Below are 24062 nucleotides of genomic sequence, written 5' to 3'. Positions count from 1 at the left end.
ACACACTACCATTTAAAGGAGGCTCCCATAAGAACAGAAGTCTAAAATTTACCCAACTGTACCACTTTGAACCAGTTTCAAAGTTATGGAAATGCCATCAAAGAATCAGGAGCCAACAAAATTGGGTCATAACTGAAGCAGAGAGCCCTGTGGGCCTATTGGTGAGATTGGAGTACCTTGGTGAGGCTAGACGGTGCTTGCATTTAGGGCTGGGCCCTTTGGCCTAGGGCTGACACAGGACTATATGAGGGCAGCACTGGGTGCCAAGGGATGGAACTGAACTATATCTGCCAAAATTTTGGCTGAATTGTAGGGAGTGGATGAACATTAGTGAAGTAGATTTGTCCTCCTCTAGGAACGATGCTGACCAATGGGTTATTTTGCAACGGATAGTTTGACGTAAGTATAACTTGATGATGCCTTAAACCCAAAGGATAAAAGATGGAAAAAGTAATACTAAAAGGACCACTGGAGCTTAAAGAAGTGACAGTTAAAATTATTGTTTGAATGAACTACATCTTAAAATGCTTGAACGGAGCGGTCCTGTTGCACCTAGATTTTGTCTGAGGTGTTAGAGGATAGTGGAAATTGTCTCGTCTGTCCTCACTTTAACCTTGAATGTGGTAGGCAGAGAGCCATCTGCCTCACAGCTGTTACTGAAAGAACTGTGCTGGTTGGCTTCCAAGATTGAAAAAATGACCTTGGAGAGGGGGGAAAGGGGGTGTTTTGGAGGATATGGAGGGGACTGGAAAGCCATCCTAAATCTTTTCCAACTTACTTGTGTACTCCTCTGAAGCACCATTGCTGGAAGAAGCTGTCTAGCGAAAAATGCCATGTTCAGAGGATGGGGAGGTGAGGATTGCGGCTGCTGCTTCTCTTACCCTCATTGCAGCAGGGAATTGGATACATGGAATCCTGTACATTCAAAAGCTTCTGTTTCTTGAAGGCACAACCCATAGGATTCTGCCTGCAACAGGCTATGATAATAAGAGTAGTTAAAGAGTGGCAAAATGCTTGATTCTGCTGCTACATATGTACTATATGTAGTTATGGGTGGTGTTATGTAGAGATTAGAAGTCTACTGTGATAATTTTGAATGTAGTTCCAGGATTATAATTATTCCAGATTATCCAGAGTAAAAGGTTATGTAGTTATGAATGCTAAGATAAATTAAACATTTTGAATAAATAAGTCCAACTAGAGGAGGTAGTCACAAATGAGAACAGAAAAAAAGATGTGATGTTTCAGTGGTGAGGAAAAATGATTCGAGTATTGAATGATTATGTTCGGAGAGATGCTTGAATGCATGTCTTTGGCTAAAGCGAGCAAGAAAGGCCTTGGCTCTCAGTACTGTATGTTTGTCCTGGAGAATTCATTTGTTCTAGAGAGTGAAATAAAAGTCAAGTAATGGTTCATGGTTTTTCTTGGCATATGATCTGGCATAAACTAAATATGCGATTTTCATGTGTAAGGTAGGTATGGATTGAATTAACTGCTGTCCTAGTGTATGCAAGTTTGCTGAAAGCTCTTTTCTGCTTTGCTAAAAGGAATGATAGCTTCTCTAGTGTAGGTAATGGTTTATCTGGGGATGAAGGCTGACAGGAAGAAAATTGCTGTGTTTGAAACATGGTGCTGAAGGAGAGCAATACCCTTGACTAGAAAGCCAGACCTTTGCCTGGAAGAAGACATGAAAAAACTGAACCTGTCCTAATTTGGGCACATGATGAGAAGGCAAGAGTCAGTGGAGAAGACAATTGTGCTAAGGAAAGTCAGAGTCAGAAGAAGAGAAGGAAGACCAACTATGCTATGGATCAATTCCATAAAGGATGTCACAGCCCTGAATTTACAAGAACTGAGCAGGACTGTTAAGGACAGGATATTTTGGAGGGTATTCATTTATAGAGTTGCCATAAGTTGGAGATGACTTGAGAGTACATAACAACTTGGGTATATGGGTCTTCTGTGCAATGCATTTTTTACCTCAGTTGTAAAAAAGAAACACAAGTATATCATGGTTCAGTTTAACTGCATTCTAATATGTACACAGTCTACCAAGCTATGAGAGAGAGTGCATGTTAAAATAATCACCCATGTAAGTAGTGGCATATATTCCTTCTCATCAAAACAATATGAAATCATCCAAGTGATCTATACTAACAAACCGCCATGCTTGTAATATCATATTTGCTCATGAAATTCGAATTTTCACTGGTTCTCAGCTGCCTGATTGTACGCTGCTCATGTATTGCTTTGACGTCAGAAGGTGTCTTGGTTTGCACAATCAGAGGATGGTTAACAGGTCACAGTAACTTGTTAACCATCTGGTTCATGCTGGCTGACTTTCATAATTGCTCTTGCTGGGTGCAGCTTTTTTTGTTGTCTGAGGATGGTTTTTAGGATGCTTAATACCCTTAATTAATGGCCCATTGTAGGGTTGTGTTGTGGTTTGTTAACTTGCTGGGCTTGGGCAATTTGAGAAGCTGTAGTAGTGAACAGCCTGGTGCCTAGGGGTGCTCCAGTGATTGTGCAAACCAGGTTGTACAGATCAGGCTTGCAGAGAAGGAGGAGAGTTTGAGGAGAGCAGTGCAAGAGTGAAGAGTAATAGTGGGCTTTTTTTGTGGCGGGGGGTGAACAAAAGCAGCCTAATGTCACAAGATAATTCTGTAGCTAATTCAGAAGTAAGTAAGAAGTTTTCACCTGCTTTTTAGGGGAGTGCATTTACTATTCACCATGGTTTGTCAGTGCAGAAATAATTACAGCCATTTATTAATATTGGTATTTGAGCTGGCAATCTTAATCATGTCTCATGTTGTTGTTTGCATGCTGAAAAGTATAATTCTCACATATGGTCTTTGACTTCAGGTGCTACCACTTTTTTATAGTTCATGTGTTTAAGAACATGCTAGAGATGAATATTTATTTTCTAAAATAGCTGAGTCTGCAGTGTGGGCCACAATTGAGAGTTTTTACAATACTACTGAATATAAAAGTAATCAATCAATCAGTGTAATCTTTAATACTGTCTTGAGATGGAATGATACATGCTGGTGGCTGTCAAGTTCTAAGGCAGTCCTGTTATAAAATCAAAGTAATTGGTACATTCCTCTGTTAGAGGGATGGGAAACCTTAGACTTTGGAGCCAAATCTGGCATTCTCCAAATGAATCTCCTCATTTCTGCTAATCAGTGATCATGGAGTTGTTTCCCTGATTTTGTGTAGTTGTGTCCCCTCATTTTAAAAAGCTGAAATGCCTCTGCTAGAGTCTGTTAATACTATTTGTGGTTTTCCAGTAATACGATTTGTATGTCTCATAACTTGAGCTTTTCTCCTACTGCTGTCAAACAATGGAATTGAATCAAAGCAGAATGATTATGATTGAAGGGCTTGGTCGGTATTGACCTTCAGACTAAGCAACTGCCCTGGCAGATTTTTCTTGAATAATTTCTGATAGAATATAATCTCTCCTCCCAATAAACTTTGCTAGAGAGGGAAATTCCACCACTCCTCTGGCCATCAGAGCCCAAGTCTTGTCATTGACTCATTCTCAGATTTCCTATTTGAGGTTGTAGAGATTATTATTGTGTTTGGACTTTACCTCTCATAGATGTAATACACTCTGGCACAGGAAATGTCTGGTGATAAGCAAGTGTGTCTGTTTTATATAACTGACCATATTTAAAAATATTGGTTAAGTATTACCTGTGAACTGGTCACATGACAGACAAGTCATCTATAGAGAAACTGTGTTGTACCTTGCCTAATAAGAGTAGACTTAAGTTTCCACATAGTGAATTGGTTTTAAGAGAATGCTTTCTACTTTTCTTTGCAGTCTTTTGGTAAAGAAATACATAAAAATGCTCCCTCTGCCACCATAGTAACTCTGTCTTCTGTGCATTTCTCCCACTGTTCATATGCTCTCTCACTTCTCTTCATCCCAACATGCTCTTCAGACTTGCCTCAATTTGTCACCTCCTCTTCTTCCCACCTGCTCTCTTTCAGACTCAATCATTCTTGTTTTACATTCTTTCAAATAACTTGTTCCACTGCTGACGGTTAGCAGGAAAGATGCAGGAAGTGCTTCAGATGTGAAGTGCAAGACATCTTTGGTGAACATTTAGATTATTATTTCTTATTTTATTTATCACATTTAATTTCCACTGTAAATATTTTTTCTTCCAAGGAACTCAAGGCAGCTGACATAATTTTCCTCTCAATCTTACTGTCAAAACAAGAACCCTGTGAGGTGGCTTGGAGTGAGAGCCTGTGACTGGCCCAAAGTAATCCATTTAGCACCATGACTGACTGAGGATGAGAACCCAGATTTCCCAAGTCTCAGTCCCAGACTTTTAAACAGTGCACCACATGGGCATCCCCCCCCCCCCGATATTCATTAATGAAGTGCTTAACATTTCATAGCCTCATTCACATGTACTGGAAGATGGCAATTCTTACGCATCTGCTCTAAATAGTTACAGTACAATAAGAAAAAGGGATATTGTCTTGCCCAGAATGTTTTTTTTTTTGGGGGGGGGAGAAGGAAACAGAAGATCATTTCTGTTTAATGGGCTTGTTTTATCTATATGGGCAACTTCTGGAGGTCTAGACCCAATTTTCTCTCCCTGTAATCCACACCACCCTGTGGGTGCCATAAAAAAAGTTGCTCAGAGTGGCTGCTGAGCACTGTGAGAGTTAAAATTTGCTTACAAACAAGCTAAAGTCAGAACATTGTTCTGTCTTGCTCAGTTTTGTCTACAGAGTTTCAGTAAGGCCTTTCCAAGCCATACCTGGAAGTGCCCAGAGTCATCTGTCACTGATCTGTTCCCTCATCTCCTGCAAATTCTTGACCACTGTGAAAAGCCAAGGGATATATTTATTTCTATATCGCTAAATATCTAATTCTCAGGGATGTATGCAATAATTCTAAGCTACACATGCAAGATAATAAATATATAACATCTTTTAACACACAGCATTTAAAATAGTTTCAGTAAGCTTGCATAAAGGAGTGAGGTGGATGCAGCATCATTGCATCCTGATGGATAATGCATCACTGTTTTTTCATTTTGAGCACTTACAAGTCTGACACCCTGTGGGCTGATATGACTGCCACTAGGAAAACTATCTTCAAAAACAATTTGAATGAAATGGAGCCTAGTGGTTGGAATGGAGGTCTGACCAGCACTGCCAGGTATAGTCTCTATTGCTACCTTTAGAAAATAAGTTAACGTGAAGGTGGGAAGCTGTTGGGTATATGGCTCCATTTTCTGAAAGCACCTCAAGGAAGAAGTCTGCTTATTGGAGCATGTTCAGTTTGACAACAGCTGATAAGCCATCATTCAGAAATCATAGCATTCTTATACACCCACTGACAGCAAGTTAATCCTGGACTTGTTGCATCATTGTAGGGAAATTCTCCACATATTATTATATTGAGGCATGGTAGGATTCTAAATACATTGTTATCACTTCTGTGGGATATCCATGCAATGCATGAATATACTTCTTGACATTTATATAATTAGCTTTAGCATTCTTTGGTTAGTGCAGAAGGTCTGGAACCTTTAGAAGTGATCTCTGGTTGGAAAATGACACACTTACCAGATGGTAAATTACAGCCCAAAATCCATGTAAGGATAATGGGAATAACTTCCCTGACTTCTGAACCTTTCTGATACAGCTTGGAGTAGAAGAAAAGTAGAGAGGACAGGCATGTTATTCTGTCCTTTAGTCATCAATTACCTCTGCTATTTTCCTGAGCTGTTAAACCTTCTCTGACACTTGGCAACCTTATGTTGGATAGGGAGGCAAATAGGTCTGCTCCTGGCTTTTTGTTACCTTTTGGAAGATGTCTACTTTTTACCGGTTTTGTTGTTTGATTACTGAGCCTATTCACTTGTACATTGAAGATTTCTTTTTGTATGTTTTGTTTGTAGAGATTCTGGGTGTAATTCTGTTCCCGAGGAAAAGAATAAGAGAGCTTCTTGCAGGAAAATCTTCAATTTCTTCTTTCCTTTCTTGTTTGAATAGGGTTTAGTTGCCATACTTTCTATTTTGATCAGTATTATTGTACCCTAATCCTAAACAAAGTAAAAGATACTTTGCTACCTTTTAATATTAGTTTGCTGACTTGGGAGTTTATTGCCTTTTGCAGTGGACAAAGGATTTAAACAGTTTTTAAAAATAAAGTCATTTGGATTGATCAGCTCTGAGAAAACTGATGTTCTTGGATGATTCGGCATTCGGCCAGCTGCCCTTTGCTTCTACTGCACTGCTGCATTTGACATTGGTAATCAGTTCTGCTTGCTGAATTTCCTTGATGGGCATTCCTCTGACCTGATGTTTGAGATCCACCACTGAAAGGACTGACAGACTGATTACAGAACTTGAAGTTGTGAGTTAAGACTATCAGTGCTATAGGACCTGAAGTTTGGGAGGAAGATTTGGAGAGGCTGTGGGAGTCTTAGGACAGGGACTCATCCCTTTGCCGAAGCCTAGAGGCAACCCCTAAGACAGAAATGAAGGAATACTGCCAGTGTCATGAGAAAAGGTTACCTTTCTGGAGACCGGAATATATGAGGTGGGGACAGGAATTGTGAACACTTTTTCCAGGACAGGATTGCCTATGAACGATTGTTTATTCACAGGAACAGTTAGTCTGACTGCAGTTGATGGTGAAGTCTGCAGCACTGCAGCACTATATAACATTTTCCCTCTTAGGCTCATCTAGTCCAGTACTCAGTACACACATTGGCATACCAGCTGTTCACACAGTAGGATGGATGCAATACCTCCACCTGCCCTGGTAAAGGAGGAAGTGCATAGCCTGCAAGGCTAGTAACTACTGATAGCCTCCTCCCTCATGATTCTGTCCAGTCCCTTTTTAAAGCCAGATTGGTTGCCATCACCATTTCCCATGACAGCAAATTCCACAGTTTAGCTATATGTTCAGTGAAGAAATATTTCTTTATCTATCCTAAGCCTCCTACCAGTCAGTTTCATGGAATGACCCCAGATTCAAGAGTTATGGGAGAGGGAGAAAAATGTCTCCCTTTCTACTTTCTCCACACCATGGATTATTTTAAACACTTCTATCATGTCTCCCCTTGCTTGCCTTTTTTCTAAGCTAAGCAGTCTGAATTGTAGCTGCTTCTCATAGGGGAGCTAGTCCACTCCCCTGATCATTGTTGCCATTCTCTGTACTGTAATGAATTCCACTATTTGCAGAAACCTAAATTATGGGAAACATGCAAACAGAACATGCCAAATCTCCTTTTTTGAAGGTTGCAGCTATAGAATGCCACTTGAAGCAGTTTATTAAATACAGGAAATTATTTGTAAGTTTGAGAAGAAACCTCTTCACCTTTGTTTTTAAATGTGGAGTCTGCCAATGAGGCCTGGAGGGGAGGTGCCTTAACCTTAGCTGGAGCCTTTTTGTGTGTTTGAACCATTGTGTTGGACTTCTGCTGAACAGTCTGTTTGTTCAGATGTAAATCCTTAGAAGTAAATGAAATGATTTGCATATCAGAAAAATGTCAATTAATATGTTACAGATATGGATATACCTGTAACTTAGTCCTTAATGTTGCTTTAATAGTCTAGTAATTCCTGTCAAGATCTTAGCAATTTCTCAGCTCTCAGAATGATACTCTGCTAGGAGATCAGAAAACTATGGAATTTGTCACTCCACGTTGCAAGCATGCAGTGAACTTTAGTCAGAATGATCCTGGAAACTGCTGTCTTGTGGGGAGATGATTGAGAACGTTCTAGCTTTTTCTCATGCTGCTTTCATTATTTTTGCTGAAATCTTTTGTCCTGTAACACACTGCAGACCTGCCAGTCTTTCAGCAGTGTCTGATATTGCTCTCGTCCTGCTGAAAAGGGTTGCTGAATTATTCTGGCAAATGAACCTAATAGAGGATTCTGGTAAGTTGTGGAAGCAGAAACAGGTTAAGTATTATAGTGGGTAAATGGTGTCTGTTGACAAATGTTGCAGATGGGTAGAGCAAAGAGGAGAATTTTAAAAAATCTTCCCTCTCTAGTCTTTTCATACTTCGCTCACTCCAGGGAGCTGGCTTAGGGAAAGTCACAGCCTCAGCTGCTGCTCTGTATGTGTCAGGAAATGCCCGGTTTGAGCAGAGAGACCGCAGCATCAGCTGTCCAAACTCTGCAGTAGTTTTGAGAGCTGAAGGGTGTGTGTATTTGGCCCTTTGCATGGGTTGGCTTTGTCTTCTACTCAGGTTTCATTTCAAGACATTCATCTATTGAAATCAAGATCCTTTAAGCCCATGATGGCATCAGAACTGAAAGCAGGTGGGTGGATTGAGAGAAGGGAGGGATTTGGCAACAAGAATATGCATTCTTGGGGGACAGTTCCACCCTCCTATTGTCCTTTAATGTGAGAGGGACAGCCCTTGTCTTAGTTCAAACAATCATTTTGAGCAGGGCCAGCTGTACAAATAGTCCGAATGAGGAGTTGGTCTCTCAGGAAGTGGTCTGGAAGACCAGTTTTTCATCCCTGTTTCCCTTCAGTAAAAGCCACTTGGCCAGTGAGGACTTACACCTGTGTTCTGCTTTCCACTGCTGGGTTTCCATTGCAGCATTTTTTCAATAATTTTTGATGCTTTAGGGTGAGGGAAAGTGATGTGTATATGTGTTAAAAATCTAGTCATGATTTTCTATATTTTCCAGTACACCGATCATCTTCTGCCCTGTCCCTACTTTTGTTTAGATACCCTCCCAATTTGCACACAATGTACCTTCTCAAATATAATATGCTTGATCATGCATTGCCATGTCTTCCTCTCTATGCACATTGGGAGCTATTTTATCTTTCCTTTTCCTCTCTCTTTCCCTTCCCAGCAGATCAGCTTCTAACTGTACTGTTTTATTATGTGAAGCTGGCCAGTCAGGACTGACTTTGTGATGCAAAGCGAGTAAAGGTCATTAGCAAGAATAATCCATCAAGTTAATAAATGAGCTAATTGTGGATGGAGTTCTGACCAAGCCAAAGTTGATTGCAAACTGAAGCTCCCTCCTCTTTTCCCCACCAAGCAACACTAGTTCCTTGGTCAGGGAAGTTTGCTCATGTTGCTTGTGAGCCAGACAGTGGGGATACTGGATGTTACTTAATTGGTCAGCTCTTTTGAACTGATGTTGGACAACTGGACTGATTAAGTTACACTCCCTCTCCTCTGGCCCTTTTCTACAGTGTACCCCCCTGAACCAGACATGGTCTGGTTCACACCAGCCACTTGGCTTATCTCACAGTTCATTGGACTTGGTATTTTAGCTAAACCTTCTGACCCTACCTTTTCTTCCAGTTCATATTCAGAGGCATGCATCTTGGAATGTTTTGGGAGCAGCAGGCCAAATCCCTACAATGCACTTCCTTGTAAGCTCTCCAAAGGAAGAAGCATGTGCCAAGGTTGGCTTCCTGTACTAAGTGCCACTTAAAATTATTTGCATCTGAAAACATGATATTTGTTTCTGTTTTGTGGAGTTGGAGGTAGAGTAATCACTGCACTCTTCACTGCAGGGAAACTTAAATCCCTAGTATTTGGCTCAAAGTGTGTTACTAATTGGCTTTGTTCTAGAAATTGCTGCAGATGTTAAGTATTGGATAGAATGTACTTTTGTGCATATGTGTTTGCCCCAAATTATTCTTTCTGTCATAGCTTGAAGTGGGGTGCCAATATAATTAATTTCAGGGTTCCTTTCCCCATGTTTCTTTAAATTTAGCTTTGGGGAATGATGAACCAAGATTGGTGAACCTTTTCTGGATCAAGTTCCAGGAACTTGTTGGTTCTAGCTCAGTCAGAATCACAGCTGTCATAAAAGAGTGAGAGTTTTGGAAAAAGTGCTTTGACATGTTTGAAGTCTCCATCCACAGTTATCATGAACCCTTTAAAGAATTACATGCATGTGTGAACAGATGTAAGCCTTCTGTCTGTAGTGTTCGAATCTGTTCCCATCTGTAAAAGTAGACAACTCAGTTTAAATAATTCAGAATTGCTTAACTAAGTTGTATCAAGGGAAGAAGGTGAGGAAATAAGTGACTGTTACCTTTGGGAGCTGGCCTGTGACTGTTTCATTTTAGCACCAGGTTGGAGCTTTGATTTGACTCACTAGGATGGTAGGTTAATGCAGTGTTAATGATAGCTTAAACACCCTAGGATCAACAGTGTCAGATTTGCCCCTCCGGCAGGGACAAATTCTGATGCCTGAAGCTTGCTTTATCATATCCTAGCTATAAAATGGGATTCACTGACACCTGTTCCAGGAATTGCCATTGACAGATCTAGCTTGCATGCTCTACAGTTTTATTCTAATGTTTTTAATGTACTTTTATTAGTCCAAAGGATTGGATCATTACCTGATACCAAACTAAGAATTTAACAAGGTTAATTTAGATGTTCAAATGAGCACACTCTGTAGCAGAATAAACCTTAGAATTTTTTTTCCTATGTACTTTTAGCCCTGTTCATTAGAGTTAACATACTCTATTTAGTTTTATTAGTTTTATTTATTCTTGCCCTTATTTTGCCAGGTCGTCTGTTCCTTATAAAGAAATGCTATTAACTTGAAATCAAATGTTTTTCAAGCAGCAAGCAGAAAGTACTATGTGACACTTCACAATTTAAGCGAATACTTCTTTGGACTGTTAGTGTTACAGTTTTTTCCTGCCACTTTTCTTGTTTCTTCTTTTTCTAGTTTTGAAAAGGTCAGTAAACAAGGAAAACAATTGCATGCAAAATGCTGTGAAGCATTGTGCATATTCTTGCAACAAAAGCTTAGCTGCACAGAACAATCTGTTTTCTGTTCATGGAATGATGCAACAATTTAAAGCAGAAGTCTAGTTCATAAAATATTTTGTGATTGTCTTCATTTGTTTGAACCAGCAGCATATAGAGTCATAAATTGTTTTTATTTCTTGCATCATGTTAGCTTAGCTGAACTTTAAGGTTACTCAGTTCTGTCTTACTTTCCACGTCCTCTATTTTCAACTGGATTAAGCTTGGTTAATTTTAGGATTTCATATAAAGGCCTTTGTGTTTCAAATGCTGAGTTTCAGTTGTTAATATTCTTCTCACACACTCTCCTCCCTCCTAATTGATTGAATGTGTTTATTTTGTTTAACAAATAAGTATATACAAACAAAGATAGTGGATATTATGAAAAGGCCTCATAAGATTCCATACATATTCTGTGTTCCTACCATGTTTTCAGTAATATTTTTCTGTTTACTAATTTTGTTCCATGGCCTTGTTCATAAAGTACTTCTTGCATTTATTTGAAAATGGAATCTTGCTTGATTCTGCAAGAAGCATATTTTAGTATAATTTTGTGTTCTATGAATTAGAATTGCATGCACAGTTAATACATACATACATGCTCAATACACATATGTTTTTTCACAATGTCAATGAAGGGGGAGAACATATTTCAAAGCCACAGTCTCTTAGATGTTTGCAGCTAGCTCACTGTGCTAAGTGCGCTGCCAGCCAATTCAAGAATATTTAAATTGATAACCTTTAAAGAGTGAGAATAACTGTGGTTCTATAGCAGTTGTGGAGTATTTAAAAAGAAATAACTTCTTGACTCCGGGACCTGGATTCAAAAGCACAATCTTTTTTGCATCAGCTATCAAAGATGAATTTAACTTGTAGTCTATCACTCATGTTTAAATATCTGTTATATTGCATATATATAACATGAGCTGCATGAGTTCTATACATTTTTTCTTGCACAAATATTGAACATTTTCTTTAATGTGTGTGTATGTATGTGTGCGTTAATTCTAATCCTGAGACATGTACATCCTGTTTAACCCTACATGGGTGCTGTTCAGATGGTTTTCCTCCAGGAATTTTACTCAGGGAAAGCCTGAAAAACCTTGAATCTTGGGGTTTTCTCCTCTTCCCTTCCTACTATGGAGAGAAGTGATTAAGAACAATCTCAGAGAACGCTTTCACATTCAGACAAACATGGAATCTTCTGCTTCATTCATTTCTGTCTATGGCAAGTGGAGGCAGAAGAGGGAGTATGCAGACTTAAATCTTCCTCCTGGTTAAAATCATAAGAGGAAGATACAGTCTGCATAATGCTGAAGAAGTTGTGAGATCTTCTCCAAAAACAAATTTTGTACAGTCACTCATGGTCCAGAAACAAGCAAATGAAAAAGGAACATTGAAGCCAAAGTGATTGTATTGTCCACATAAAAAGATACACGTTTCAGAATAGCAAAAGTCCCAGCCTGCCTGCCTCTTTCTAGTTGGGGTGCATAATATGCTCTTGGTGGTAATCGGAGGCTATTTTCATAATTTTCAAAGGGTTGTTGAGGTGTGAAGATAGTACATCCCTTTCCATACTGTTTCTATCATCTAGTAGGTGGCTGCAAGGAACTGTCCATGTCTTCCATGACTAAGTAGATCAGGGGTGACCAAATGGAAGCTTGGAAGCCACATGTGGCTCTTTGAGTTTATTTTGTGGCTCACAGATGGCTTGGAGTCCCATGCTGCTCTTGCTGACTTTAAAGACTTAACCTCAAATGAGGTATCTTGCCTCCCTCACTTCTTGAATTGTGGAGAGAATGGGAACTAGTCGCAGTTCTCAAGAGAATTTGTGTTCTTTATGTGACAGTCTTTTTGTTGCTTGTCCCCTCTGTAGCTCCTTCAAAGGTCCTTGGTAGGACATGGTCTTCAAGTTAGAAGTCTAAAAAAGAATTCTCAGTGCTTCTCACTAAACTATAATTGACAGGATTCTGTCCATGACAACAGTAAAAAAACAAAACAAAACCCTACTATTTTTGATTAACATGACATTTGGTTTGAGTAGTTCTTTTTTCTAAAGCTCCATTTCTTCACAGTTAATGTTCCAGGTGTCTGTCTTATCATGCACATTAAAAGAAATCATACACTGATAAGAACACACTTTCATGAAGTCATAATAAATATTTGTTTATTTGCTTGCAGCTTTCAAATTTCTGACGTTTACTGTATGTGACTCTTTCATTGAGCAAGTACGGCCACCGCTGCAATACAGTATTCCCCAGCACAAGGTCAGAGCAGACCTGCACTGCTCTCAGTTTCAGATGCTGCATTTCCCCCCCTCCCCACACACACACACACACACACACACACACACACACACACACTGGGTATTGAAAATTACCACAACCACTATTAATGCATTGTGGATTGTGTTGCGTATGTGTTCAGGCAATGGGTAATGCTGTGACAGAGAAGCTGAAAATACAGTGTAGTCTACTATGCATGCTCTCTGCTGTTGAGACAGTGTAAAATTTGGACATTTTGCACTTTCTGTGGCAGCCATTGTGTAGTGGCCAAATGTGCACAGGACCTAAAAAGGTTCCTACCCCTTGACTAGAGCCCAATTCAAGGTATATGAAAGTAATATTCCATGCATGTGTGAGTGTGTGAAAGATTTGTATGAAAAACTTAAATGCATACATTATAAGCGTGGTAACTGTTCACAAAGGCAGTCATAAGTGATAAAGCATTTTTAGATTTGTTATTTTTACTGAGCACTTGTAGTAGAGAGGAAACCATTGCCCCAGTGGAAGTCTAAAAGCATTTTACCAAACTTACCAATAAAGTCTAGTTCAGTGACCATGTCCTGAAGTCTTCTTCTCATTTTTAATGAAAGAAGGGTGTCTATAATTGAGCAGTAAAGTATCCTGGGGGAGTACAGTGTTGTTTTCCATATGTTGACATTTTTGCCATGTATGTTGTGGGGAGAGAAGCAAAAATACATCTGTAGGAAGTTCTTATAGAAATGTTGGCTTCTGCATTCTTTCTAGATCATCTGAAAGTGATATTTCTCCTCACAGAATCATCTACTATTAAGTTTTGGATAGGTGTATAGTCTTGTGTATTATAATGCTAGCTAGGAATAAGCAAGGTCTCATGTCACACATGTTCTCCTAAAAGTGCAGCTGTGGTGCTGAAAATAAGATGTGTCTTTAGTAAGAATGGACTTTGGAAGAGTTTTTGCAATGGTATATTTTTTCTCCCAATTAGCTGCATCTGAGATAGTTCTAATAATAGGATTTAGTGTACTTAGCTGAGTTTGGACACCAAATTGCCATATACTGTTTACTACTAGATTGACAGCCGGCAATACAAATGTTAGTTCAAACATGCTGTTATACCCAAACTCCGCCCATGCAAGGAGCCAGCAGTGCTCCTGCCACGCGCCATAAATCGTTTACAGTTTGCTCGTGCCAGTGCATTTGAGAAACAGCTGTACACTGGGATTAGCAGTTTGTAGAGGGCCTCTGTCGAGCTAAATTAGGGCCTACTGCCCTGGTTGTGAATGTTGGTAATGGAGAGGGTGAAATAGCAGAAGTGTTTCTCAGCAGCAAAAGGCTATTAGTTCAGACAATGAGGGTGAGGATTTGCATACTGTACTGCAGTGAATAATGGTGTTTGAGGCTGTTAGAGTAGCGATGTGCTAACATGCTTCTTGCTCATGAACCGAGTTGGAATGCCTGATCGATGGCTGCCCTGCGTTGTGGAGAGATTAACTACTAAATGTAACCAATATGTCATCAAGCTATTCCTGTAGTATAAGTGAATAATGAATAGGACAGGTAGGCAGCAGGGAAGTCTCATGGGATTCCTTGATGTTCATACAGAATAAATGGATTGCCATCATTTTTAGATACTGGGAAAGCAGCATTATCACAATGGCTAAATATACTGTTGTGCAATTATTAGTTTTTCTTACTGCCAGTTACTTTTCCCTTACGAACTGTACAGCACACCACCTCTGAGTTACCTTAGGGAATATTCATTCTGATATGAACATTCCTATAGTTTTAACATTAGCTGAAGAAATTGTGGTACAGCTTCCATTGTATTTAGATACTATATAAGTATCTAGAAGAAGGAAGGCCATAACAGCTGTTCTGGAACCATGGAATTTCCTTAAGTGGGCTGTGCATTTGGTCCATTCCATCTTCCACTTAGTGTTCTTGCAATTGCTATTTAATTTTTAGGGTTGCTGCTGTTGTTTTGGTTGTATTTTTGTTGTCTAATGCTTTTTTTTTTTTTTTTGGAAACTGCTTGAAAACCAGTTGGCAAAAGCAGCATATATATTTGTAAATAAACTGCTGATTAACAAAAGCTATACCAGATTAAAATTTAACTCCTTTTTCTTTGGGTTCTTTGTCCTTTCAGAACTGTTGTTGCCCCACTGCAAATAAATACAGTTTAGCACAGAAACAGTAGTTGAACTTGCTGTATTGGTATTATAGATTTGGTGTAAGGTTTAAGTGATGGTTACTACTGTAAATAGCCCCTTTTATGCTTGATGAATTTGTTTCAAAGCCAATTCTTGTTATGTTTTTTATCAGCCAAGTAAAAATCTGTCCAAACTACATTGTAATGTTGGAACTTTGCCCATTAGGTGTAGGAACGAAAATTCTGATTATTGGATCCTGATTTGTGTTGTTATTCCTGTTAGTATAGCCCGAGGAGGGAAGCTTGGCTCTTCTAGGCATCAGTTTGCCACAAATTTTCAACAAAGGTACACATGTGCAAGTAAACTAGTGGAAGCTCTTGTGGAATGATAGTTCTTCGTCGTGGCCTCTGTGCATCACACACATGAGTGCTGTGCCTGCGCAGTGCCTTTGGCCGGAAGATTACAAGCTAACGGTTTATTTTGGCGGGAAAAAGCTCCGCTCTCCCTCCCCCACAGCCTATAAAGAGCGGAGCGTCCGCCATTTTGTTCAGTCTTTGCGACCGCCGTTCACTGTGCCTCGTACCGCTTTCGACTATTGCTTTGATCGTTACTCGTAGCCTGTTTTTTCTCCTTTTACTCCCAGTTTTATATCCCTGATAGTTCTTGTTAGCTCTAGTTATTTCTGCAGTTCTTTCGTTCTACCATTCTATTTTCTTCTTCTAAAAAAAACCCCAAAAATATATTCTTACCCTCTGCACTGTCTCCCTTTTTCTTCTTCTTCTTGCGATGGCGCAGCGAGCGGCCTTCCGCGAATGTGCGGAGTGCAGGTCGAAGATGTCACCATCTGACCTGCACAACCTATGCCTCCTCTGCTTGGGGGAGGGGCATAGGACCGACAGGTGCTCCCACTGTCTGGCCTTCTCCAAGCAGGCCAGAAAAAATCGGGAGAACCGCCTCCAGAGGCTCCTGTGAGATTGGGCTCTTATGCAGTCCGACCCACTGGTCGCCGCTCCGAAGCCTGGCCCGGCTACGGTGGTCCCGCCCTCCTGCCTATCGGACGAAGGTGCCTCTACTTTGAGGGCCCCACCAGCTTCTCCCAAAAAGAAAAGCGAGAAGCGCAAGCATGCCGATGCCGACAAATCAGCCAAAAAGGCCAGAAAAGAGAAGCCTTCTAAGCTGGCCTGAAAGGCGAAGGATCCGGACCGACCCCGACACTGTGTCTAGGGTTTGACGGCAGTGTCGGTACCAGTGCCAACCACCGTACTGACCCCACCCGAGCCGGCACTCCAGGCAGCCATGAGGGTTACCCCTCAAGGGTCTCCCCGTCGTGTGGCTGACCCCCCCGACCAAACCACTTCCATTTCTCTAGCAGGGCTCGATCTCTGACAGAGAGATTCAGGACTCTTCCCCCAAGGCTAGGTCACCTATGCCCATGGCCACACTGGAGGCGGATGTCGTCGAATCCCCGCCCAGGGCCCACCGGATCTGCTCCAGGAAGCAGCGATCCAAGCGATTCGAGGACTGGCGTCGCTCCTGCTACCCATCTTGGGGCGAGCCATACTGGACTGGGTACTATCCCGCGCCGAGGTATCGGTCCCCACCATGCTCTCGTGATCGCCCGCTGCCTCTGGATCCAAGGCGCACATCCCCGGTACCCCAGGATGAAAGCAGCCAGTCCACTTCGCCAGTGGAGTGTTCTTCTTGAGCCCCACCGTACTACGGCACGGACTCCGATGACTCGGACGTCGATTCTACCTCTCCTGACGTTGTGGTGACCTCCTAGGGCCCCGCATCACCGGACGAGTCGCACGTTTCTTTTGCGGAGCTGATGTCCAGGCTCGTCCAATCCCTGGACATCAACGCCATCCAGCGGCCAGGACCGTCTACAGATAAAATCTGTGACGTTGTCTGTGGGGAGCAGTCCACCTCCATCGTCCTGCCCTTGATCACCACCCTACGGCAGGCGATGACCCAGCCCTGGGACTTGCCCTCTCACCCTCAACCAACATCGCGGAGGTACGAAGCCATGTACTGGGTTCGGGAGGAGGACATACCATTCCTCCTCTGACACCCCAAGCCGAACTTGGTTGTGGTGGAGTCCTCCCAGGGAAGAGAGGCAAGGGGTCACACTGCGCCGCAAGATAAGGAGGGCCACAAGATCGACTCCCTGGCCAGGAGGGTCTACGCAGCTTCAGGCTTGGGGCTGCGTATCTCAAACTACGAGGCGACGTTGGCGAGATACCAGTATTTTATAATGCAACGCCTCCACGTCATCTCGACCCTCCCAGACCAACAAGGCGAATTGGCCAAAGTCTTGATTAAGGAGGCGATGCACGTCGCAGTGCAACAGTTGTCCACAGCCAGGCACATGTGGACACTAACTCGAGGGCATTGGTTGGTGCCATTTCTCTTCACAGGCATGCGTGGCTGAGGAGCGCCAACTTCCCCGAAGAGACCAAGCGATGCATCGAGGAAATGCCCTTCGACGGGTCCAGGATGTTCCATTCAAAGACGGACCATAAACTTAAAAAACTTCATGAGTCCCGCATGACGGCCTGACGAATGGAGTTCCAGTCGCTTCCGTGGCGCAAGTGGCCCTGGAACCATCCGCCCTACAGACAGCCGTATCATCCCAGGCAACAGCCTCAGCACAGGCAACAGCAGCAGCGCCGTCGACAACAGCCCCAGCAACGCTACCAGCAGGGCCGCTACCGATATGATGACAGGAGGCAGTGTTGACGGGACTGGCGAACCATTCCTCTACCCTATCCTATACCCACCCCCTCTCATCTGGGGACCGGCTGCGAAGCCGGCTCCCCATTTGGGAGTCTATCACATCTGATAGATGGGATTATCTATCATACAGCACGGCTATAGGATAGAATTCGACACTGTTCCTCCATCGAGTCCGATTCGGTTTACATCTTGCACACCAGTACTGCTCGATGAAATACAACAACTTCTTTGTAAAGGAGCGATTCGTCAAGTAACTCAATATGACGGGCATCACGGATTCTATTCTAGATACTTTACTGTTCCCAAATGGGACGGTGGCCTACGTCTGATTTTGGACTTACGTGGTCTGAATCGATTCATCGTGATGAGGAAGTTTCAAATGACCACCCTTCAAAATATTTTGCCGCTGCTTAGGAAAGAGGACTGGTTCGCCTCATTGGACTTGAAGGATGCCTATTTTCATATTGCAATCCATCCCAAATATAGACGTTTCCTTCGTTTTGCTGTTGCCCCCAATTTCTACAAATTCATGGTTCTACCTTTCAGTTTGGCTACCGCTCCGAGGGTGTTTACTAAATGCATGGCCCCTGTCTGTGCTTATCTACGCCTCCAGGGCATACAAGTTTATCCTTACCTCGACAACTGGCTCCTAGTCTCCAGGTCCAGGGAAGCGCTCCTCACTTCTATCTGTATTACCTGTGCCTTATTGCACGACCTGGGCCTTTGCATTAATACTGAGAAATCTTCTCTCCTTCCGGTACAGAAGCTTACGTTCATCGGAGCCCACTTGGATTCGACGTTGGAAAAGGCGTTCCTCCCTCGGGACAGACAACTGATTCTCGCTTGACATGTTCATCGAATGCGACGAGACAGATCGGTTCCGGCGAAGTCCATCCAGAGACTTCTAGGACATATGGCTTCTGCCGTTGCAGTGGTGCCACACACCAGACTGCGACTCCGTCCGTTGCAGCTGTTTTTCAACAAAGTGTTCCACCCACAGAGGGATCCACCGTCGAAACTCCTTCGAGTCCCATCCTCGGTCCTCCATTCGCTAATATGGTGGTTGAACCTGACCAATCTGACTGTTGGGGTCCCCTTTAGGTCCCGAGGCCCATCGATTACAGTCGGTACTGACGCATCTCTTCTAGGTTGGGGAGCAATATGCTCTGGCCTGTATACTCAAGGCACGTGGACTCGTCAAGAATCCACGAAGCATATCAACTTCCTGGAATTGTTGGCCGTGTTCAAAGCCTACGCTCTTTTGAAGATGTTCTTCAACATCGGGTTGTTCAGATAACATCGGACAACATAGCCACTGTTTTTTATCTGAACAAGCAAGGCGGGACGAAGTCTCCAACCCTGGCCAGACTTTCTATGCAGATCTGGGACTGGTGCATTTCAAGAGATATTACGATAATAGCAGTCCAACTGGCCGGTATGGACAACGTGGAAGCAGATCTTCTCAGCAGGCGCATGCTCATCTCTCACAAATGGGAACTGGACCCCCAGACACGTGACAACCTTTTCCATCACTGGGGGTTCCCCAAAGTGGACTTGTTCACCACACAACAGAACAAGGTGTGTGCGACTTTCTGCTCGAGAGCGGGAATCGGACACGAATCCCTAGGGGATGCCTTCATGATTCCATGGAACAATCTGAATTTCTACGCTTTCCCACCGATTCCGCTGGTGATGAGAGTCATAGCGAAGATTGTTCGCAATCGGGCCACAGGGATACTAATTACTCCTTGGTGGCCACGCCAATCTTGGTTTCCCACACTGCTGGACATTTCTCACGGGGAATACCTACATCTTCCACTGCTCCCATTCTTGATAACCCAGAAAGACAGCGCACTTCGTCACCCAGATATATTATCATTAAAACTAACAGCGTGGCGAATCCGATAGCTGACTTCACTACGTCTCTACCAGTCACTACTCCAAGGGGTTCGAATCCGACCTTTGAATCCACTATTGTCCTCGTTACGTCTACACCGACAACTACTTCAAAAGGTTCAAACTCTACTTTCGAACCCAATACAGTTGCAGCCTCCGAATCCGCTGGGGATGGCACTGCACCAGCACTGTTGGATCCAACTACTGTGCCATCGAATCCGACAGCCTTTCATCCGGACATTCAATACATATTGGACTCCGCTTTAAAGCCTTCTACACGGAGGTCTTACGAAGCTAAATGGAAGCGTTTCTCCGCCTTTGCTGACTCTCGTTCATGCTCTCCATTTACATTGTCAATTCCTCAAATTCTTCAGTTCCTCCTGGAATTACACCACTCTAGACTGAAACCATCTTCGATTAAAGTATATACGGCGGCCATTGCCTATCATCGGGGTATAGTGGATGGTTCGTCCATTTCTCCCAACCTACTATTAAAAGGTTTTTGAAGGGACTTTATAATCTGAATCCGTCGATCAGACCAGTAATGCCCACCTGGAGTCTCTGTGTTGTTCTGCAAGCGCTTACGAGAGCTCCTTTCGAACTGTTGGCCACAGTCAATTTACGTCTTGTCTCATGGAAGACAGCATTCCTAGTTGCAGTTACCTCAGCCCGGAGGGCCAGCGAACTCTGCACCTTATCTCAGTTTTCACAGAGAAAAGGTTTCATAGAGAAAAGGTCCTGAGGCTCGATCCATCTTTTCTGCCTAAGGTAGCCACACCCTTTCACATGGGGCAAGATATTATTTTACCTGCCTTTTTTCCGGCTCCGTCTACTCCATTAGAAAGGACATTACATTCACTTGACGTTCGACGCCGTTTAGCATTCTACAGATCCAGGACTGAGTCTATCCGACGTTCACATAGACTTTTCATTAAATATGCTACCAGGGGCCAAGGTACCCCTGTCACTCCGCAGAGACTTTCTAAGTGGATAGTTCATACCATCACCCTGTCTTCCAACTGGCCAATATCGACTTGCCCACTACCCCTCGAGGCCATTCTACTAGGGCTGTGGCTACCTCATCGGCCTTCACATCGAGAATACCGATGGACGATGTATGTAGAGCTGCTACTTGGGCGAATCCTTGCACTTTCGCCAAACATTACCGCTTAGACGTCCGCGCTCGACAAGATTGTTCCTTTGGCAGAGCTGTTTTTTCATCTGTTCTTCATTGAGGACACCTTCCCTCCTCCGTTATGGTAAGCTTGTTAATCTACCCATATGTGTGATGCACAGAGGCCGCGACGAAGAAAAGCAGGTTGCTTACCTGTAACTGATGTTCTTCGAGTGGCCATCTGTGCAGTCACACAACCCACCTGCCGGCCCTGCTTGGTGTCGGTGAGTGGACCTCTGTCGTTATTGAATGTTATCATTGTTTCTTGGTACCGATATTCGTTGTTCTCTCGGTACTGATACTGTTCACGGTAGAACTCATTTACAAGTCATTTTTTCCACAAGAGGGCGTCCGTTCGGTCGTCAAAGACTGAACAAAATGGCGGACGTTCCGCTCTTTATAGGCTGTGGGGGAGGGGGAGCAGAGCTTTTTCCCACCAAAATAAACCGTTAGCTTGTAATCTTCCAGCCAAAGGCACTGCGCAGGCGCAGCACCCATATGTGTGACTGCACAGATGGCCACTCGAAGAACATCAGTTACAGGTATAAGCAACCTGCTTTTCTTGTAGATTAATGCTCTACGTAGCTCTTTGTCCCTTTCTATGACTTACTGAAATAATGCTGAATAAAGAAACAATATATGAACCTTTGGCTAATTATTTTTCTTGCAGATACAGAGGTTCATTAGACAATCATTAATCAAAAATGAGTTGTACACTTGTGACTTTCCATTTTCAGTTTATTGTGAATCATGCTTTGCTCTGCTGTCTGAATCAACAAACTGGTTAGTGCTTTCCCACCAAATCAGAATTAGAAAAACACTTAAGTGAAGCTAGTTTAGTAGGCTAACCACAAATGGCCAATTTAAACTTCACAATACACCATGGTTATTGCTAAATAGCAGACAAAGAGGGAAGCTTTATGCAGGAGAAAAATCTGAAGTTTGGGTCTTCCAAATCACAATTTTGCAGTATTCTCAGAATATGAGGCACAGACTTTGGTGTAAGATTTCTATAGCTCTTTTCACAATTCTGCCACTTAAATCTAGTAATTAACTTTAGGATACATTAATAAATCAGCCCCTCACAGTTGTGCTTCTCATGATATCTGTTATAAGCCCCGTGTGCTGTTGCTACTGTTTGAGTCTGCCACATTGAAAGTCTTTTGTCATGTGTCCTCTGTTAGCTCAGTTGTATTAAAGCATAGTCTCTTTTGGCCCTGTTCTTTGTAGGTATAACTACATTATGTATATAGTGATTCAAGATGATATGAACAAATAGTCACAAAAGACTGAGGATGGTAACTTTAGGTTTTCTGGGGAAAGATGGTTGTGTTCACTAAAGGCAAATGCATCTACAGTCATGAAAAGAGGAACAGAGGACTCCATATATGGGATTATACCATTTTATTCTTATAGTAGCCCTCTCAAGTAGAGATACTAACATGCTTGATACCTACCCAGTGAGCCTTGTGGCTGAGCAAAGTTTGGAATCCATCTCTGCCCAGACCAGTGCTCTATCTGCTGTTTACCTTGATGAATTTACAAGAAACCTGCATGAGTACGTCAAGCCTATGGCTGGTGGATGGAAGCCATGTTGCTTGTGCTGAATGAACAGCACCTAATGCAAGATTCACCAATAACTTTTGGCACTGAAGTGTCCTAATTTTTGCATGGTTTCTTCTGTATCATTATGGTTAGGATTAGCATTACCTAGCTTGGTTCCAGTCTTAAAATCAGATAGCCAGAAAAACACAGGTAGGAAGACATGCAGAGGGAGAGAGCATATTCTTCCTGCATTCAAAAGGATATTTCATTTTGATAAAAGAACTTTAAATATGTGGCAGGGCTGACACAGTAGTAGTGGAGAAAGGGAGTGCATTCTTTCGAGTCAAATACGATTTTCAAAACCTTTTTCAGTTTTCAAGAAAGCTCTTAAATTGCAGGCCAGTAGTGACCTAGTTTGCATGTCAGGGCAGCAAACGTGGCTTCATTAAGCCACAGTTTGCTGGGGATATTTCAAGCAGTTTCTGGTTTGAAAAAAACTTTAAATACCTTGCTTACTCATTCTTGCATGATGTGTAAGACACTTTAAGTGTTTCATGGATTGAACATGAAGTATAACGCTAAAAGTAATTGTGGGTTTGTGTGTGTGTCCTATTTTTTTTTTTAATCTTAGAAACATTAACAGCTTAGAAACAGCTTTTAAAACAGCTTCATAACTGGTCCAGAGAAAGCAGAAGATATTTCAGTCATGCTACTGGCTCTAGTCAATAGGTGCCTTCAAAACTTGATTGTAGAGTTAAATGATTACTTGATTCAATTCTGATCGGAGGGAAGACGTTTTTGGCTAAACTGGACTGAAGGCTTGGATAGATTGTCTGAACTGAGCTTGAAGATGGACCGTAGAAACATATGTGAACTGTCAACAGTGATGGCACTTACTGATCTCACTGTTTATGAAATTTTACGAGTTTTTCAAACCTCTTTTTGTATCTGGCCAAGTTTTTAATTTCTGTATCATCTCCAGATAATTGTTCTGTGATGGTTCTTCTTTGGTACACTCAAGTAAGAATTGTGGAGGCTGATATACAGGAAACTGGTCCTTCCTTTCAGGAGAAAGCTTAGATTAAATGGCTGTTAGGGTTTTTTTTTAAATAGCTCAGAGATATCTTCAGTTTCTGGTGTGAACACCTGTAATATAAATTCAGCATCCTAGACAATATAAGCAGGGAAAAATACCTCTCTGGTAAAAAGATCCTTCAATTTATTGTTTTTTGAGTGCAGAGAATGTTCTTTTAGACTTTATCTGACTTCTTATTTATTTATTTATTATTTATTTATTTATTTATTTATTTATTAAAACATTTTTATGCCGCCCCATTCGCCAAAGCCTCGGGGCGGCTTACAACATAGATAAAACAATAAGTTAAAATATCCATATAAAATAATCTTAATTAAAACACACATTATAAAATAAGCCGCCCTGGCCAGATAAAATTCAATTTTATTTAAGCAACATTTTAAATGCTAAATACAATTGAATTTTATCTGG

At 42.1% G+C, this 24062-nt stretch overlaps 2 protein-coding genes across 5 annotated transcripts in view; one reads left to right on the top strand and one right to left on the bottom strand.

The window, feature by feature from the left end:
- DLK2 (delta like non-canonical Notch ligand 2) overlaps positions 1 to 16850 on the bottom strand; it is a 65132-nt gene extending 48282 nt beyond the window's left edge. Inside the window, exon 1 of the mRNA XM_044450648.1 lies at positions 16685 to 16850. Coding sequence (XP_044306583.1) covers positions 16685 to 16850 — 166 coding nt within the window. The remainder of the gene's footprint in view (positions 1 to 16684) is intronic.
- Positions 1 to 24062, top strand: part of TJAP1 (tight junction associated protein 1) — a 63717-nt gene that overhangs the window by 2735 nt on the left and 36920 nt on the right. The gene's annotated exons all lie outside the window — the stretch shown is intronic.

The sequence above is a fragment of the Varanus komodoensis genome, unplaced genomic scaffold (genome assembly GCF_004798865.1).
Source record: "Varanus komodoensis strain SLA01 unplaced genomic scaffold, ASM479886v1 scaffold1, whole genome shotgun sequence".
NCBI classification, from domain to species: domain Eukaryota; kingdom Metazoa; phylum Chordata; class Lepidosauria; order Squamata; family Varanidae; genus Varanus; species Varanus komodoensis.
The sequence above is the reverse complement of the archived record's forward strand: the minus strand, read 5'-3'. Positions and strand labels throughout refer to the sequence as shown.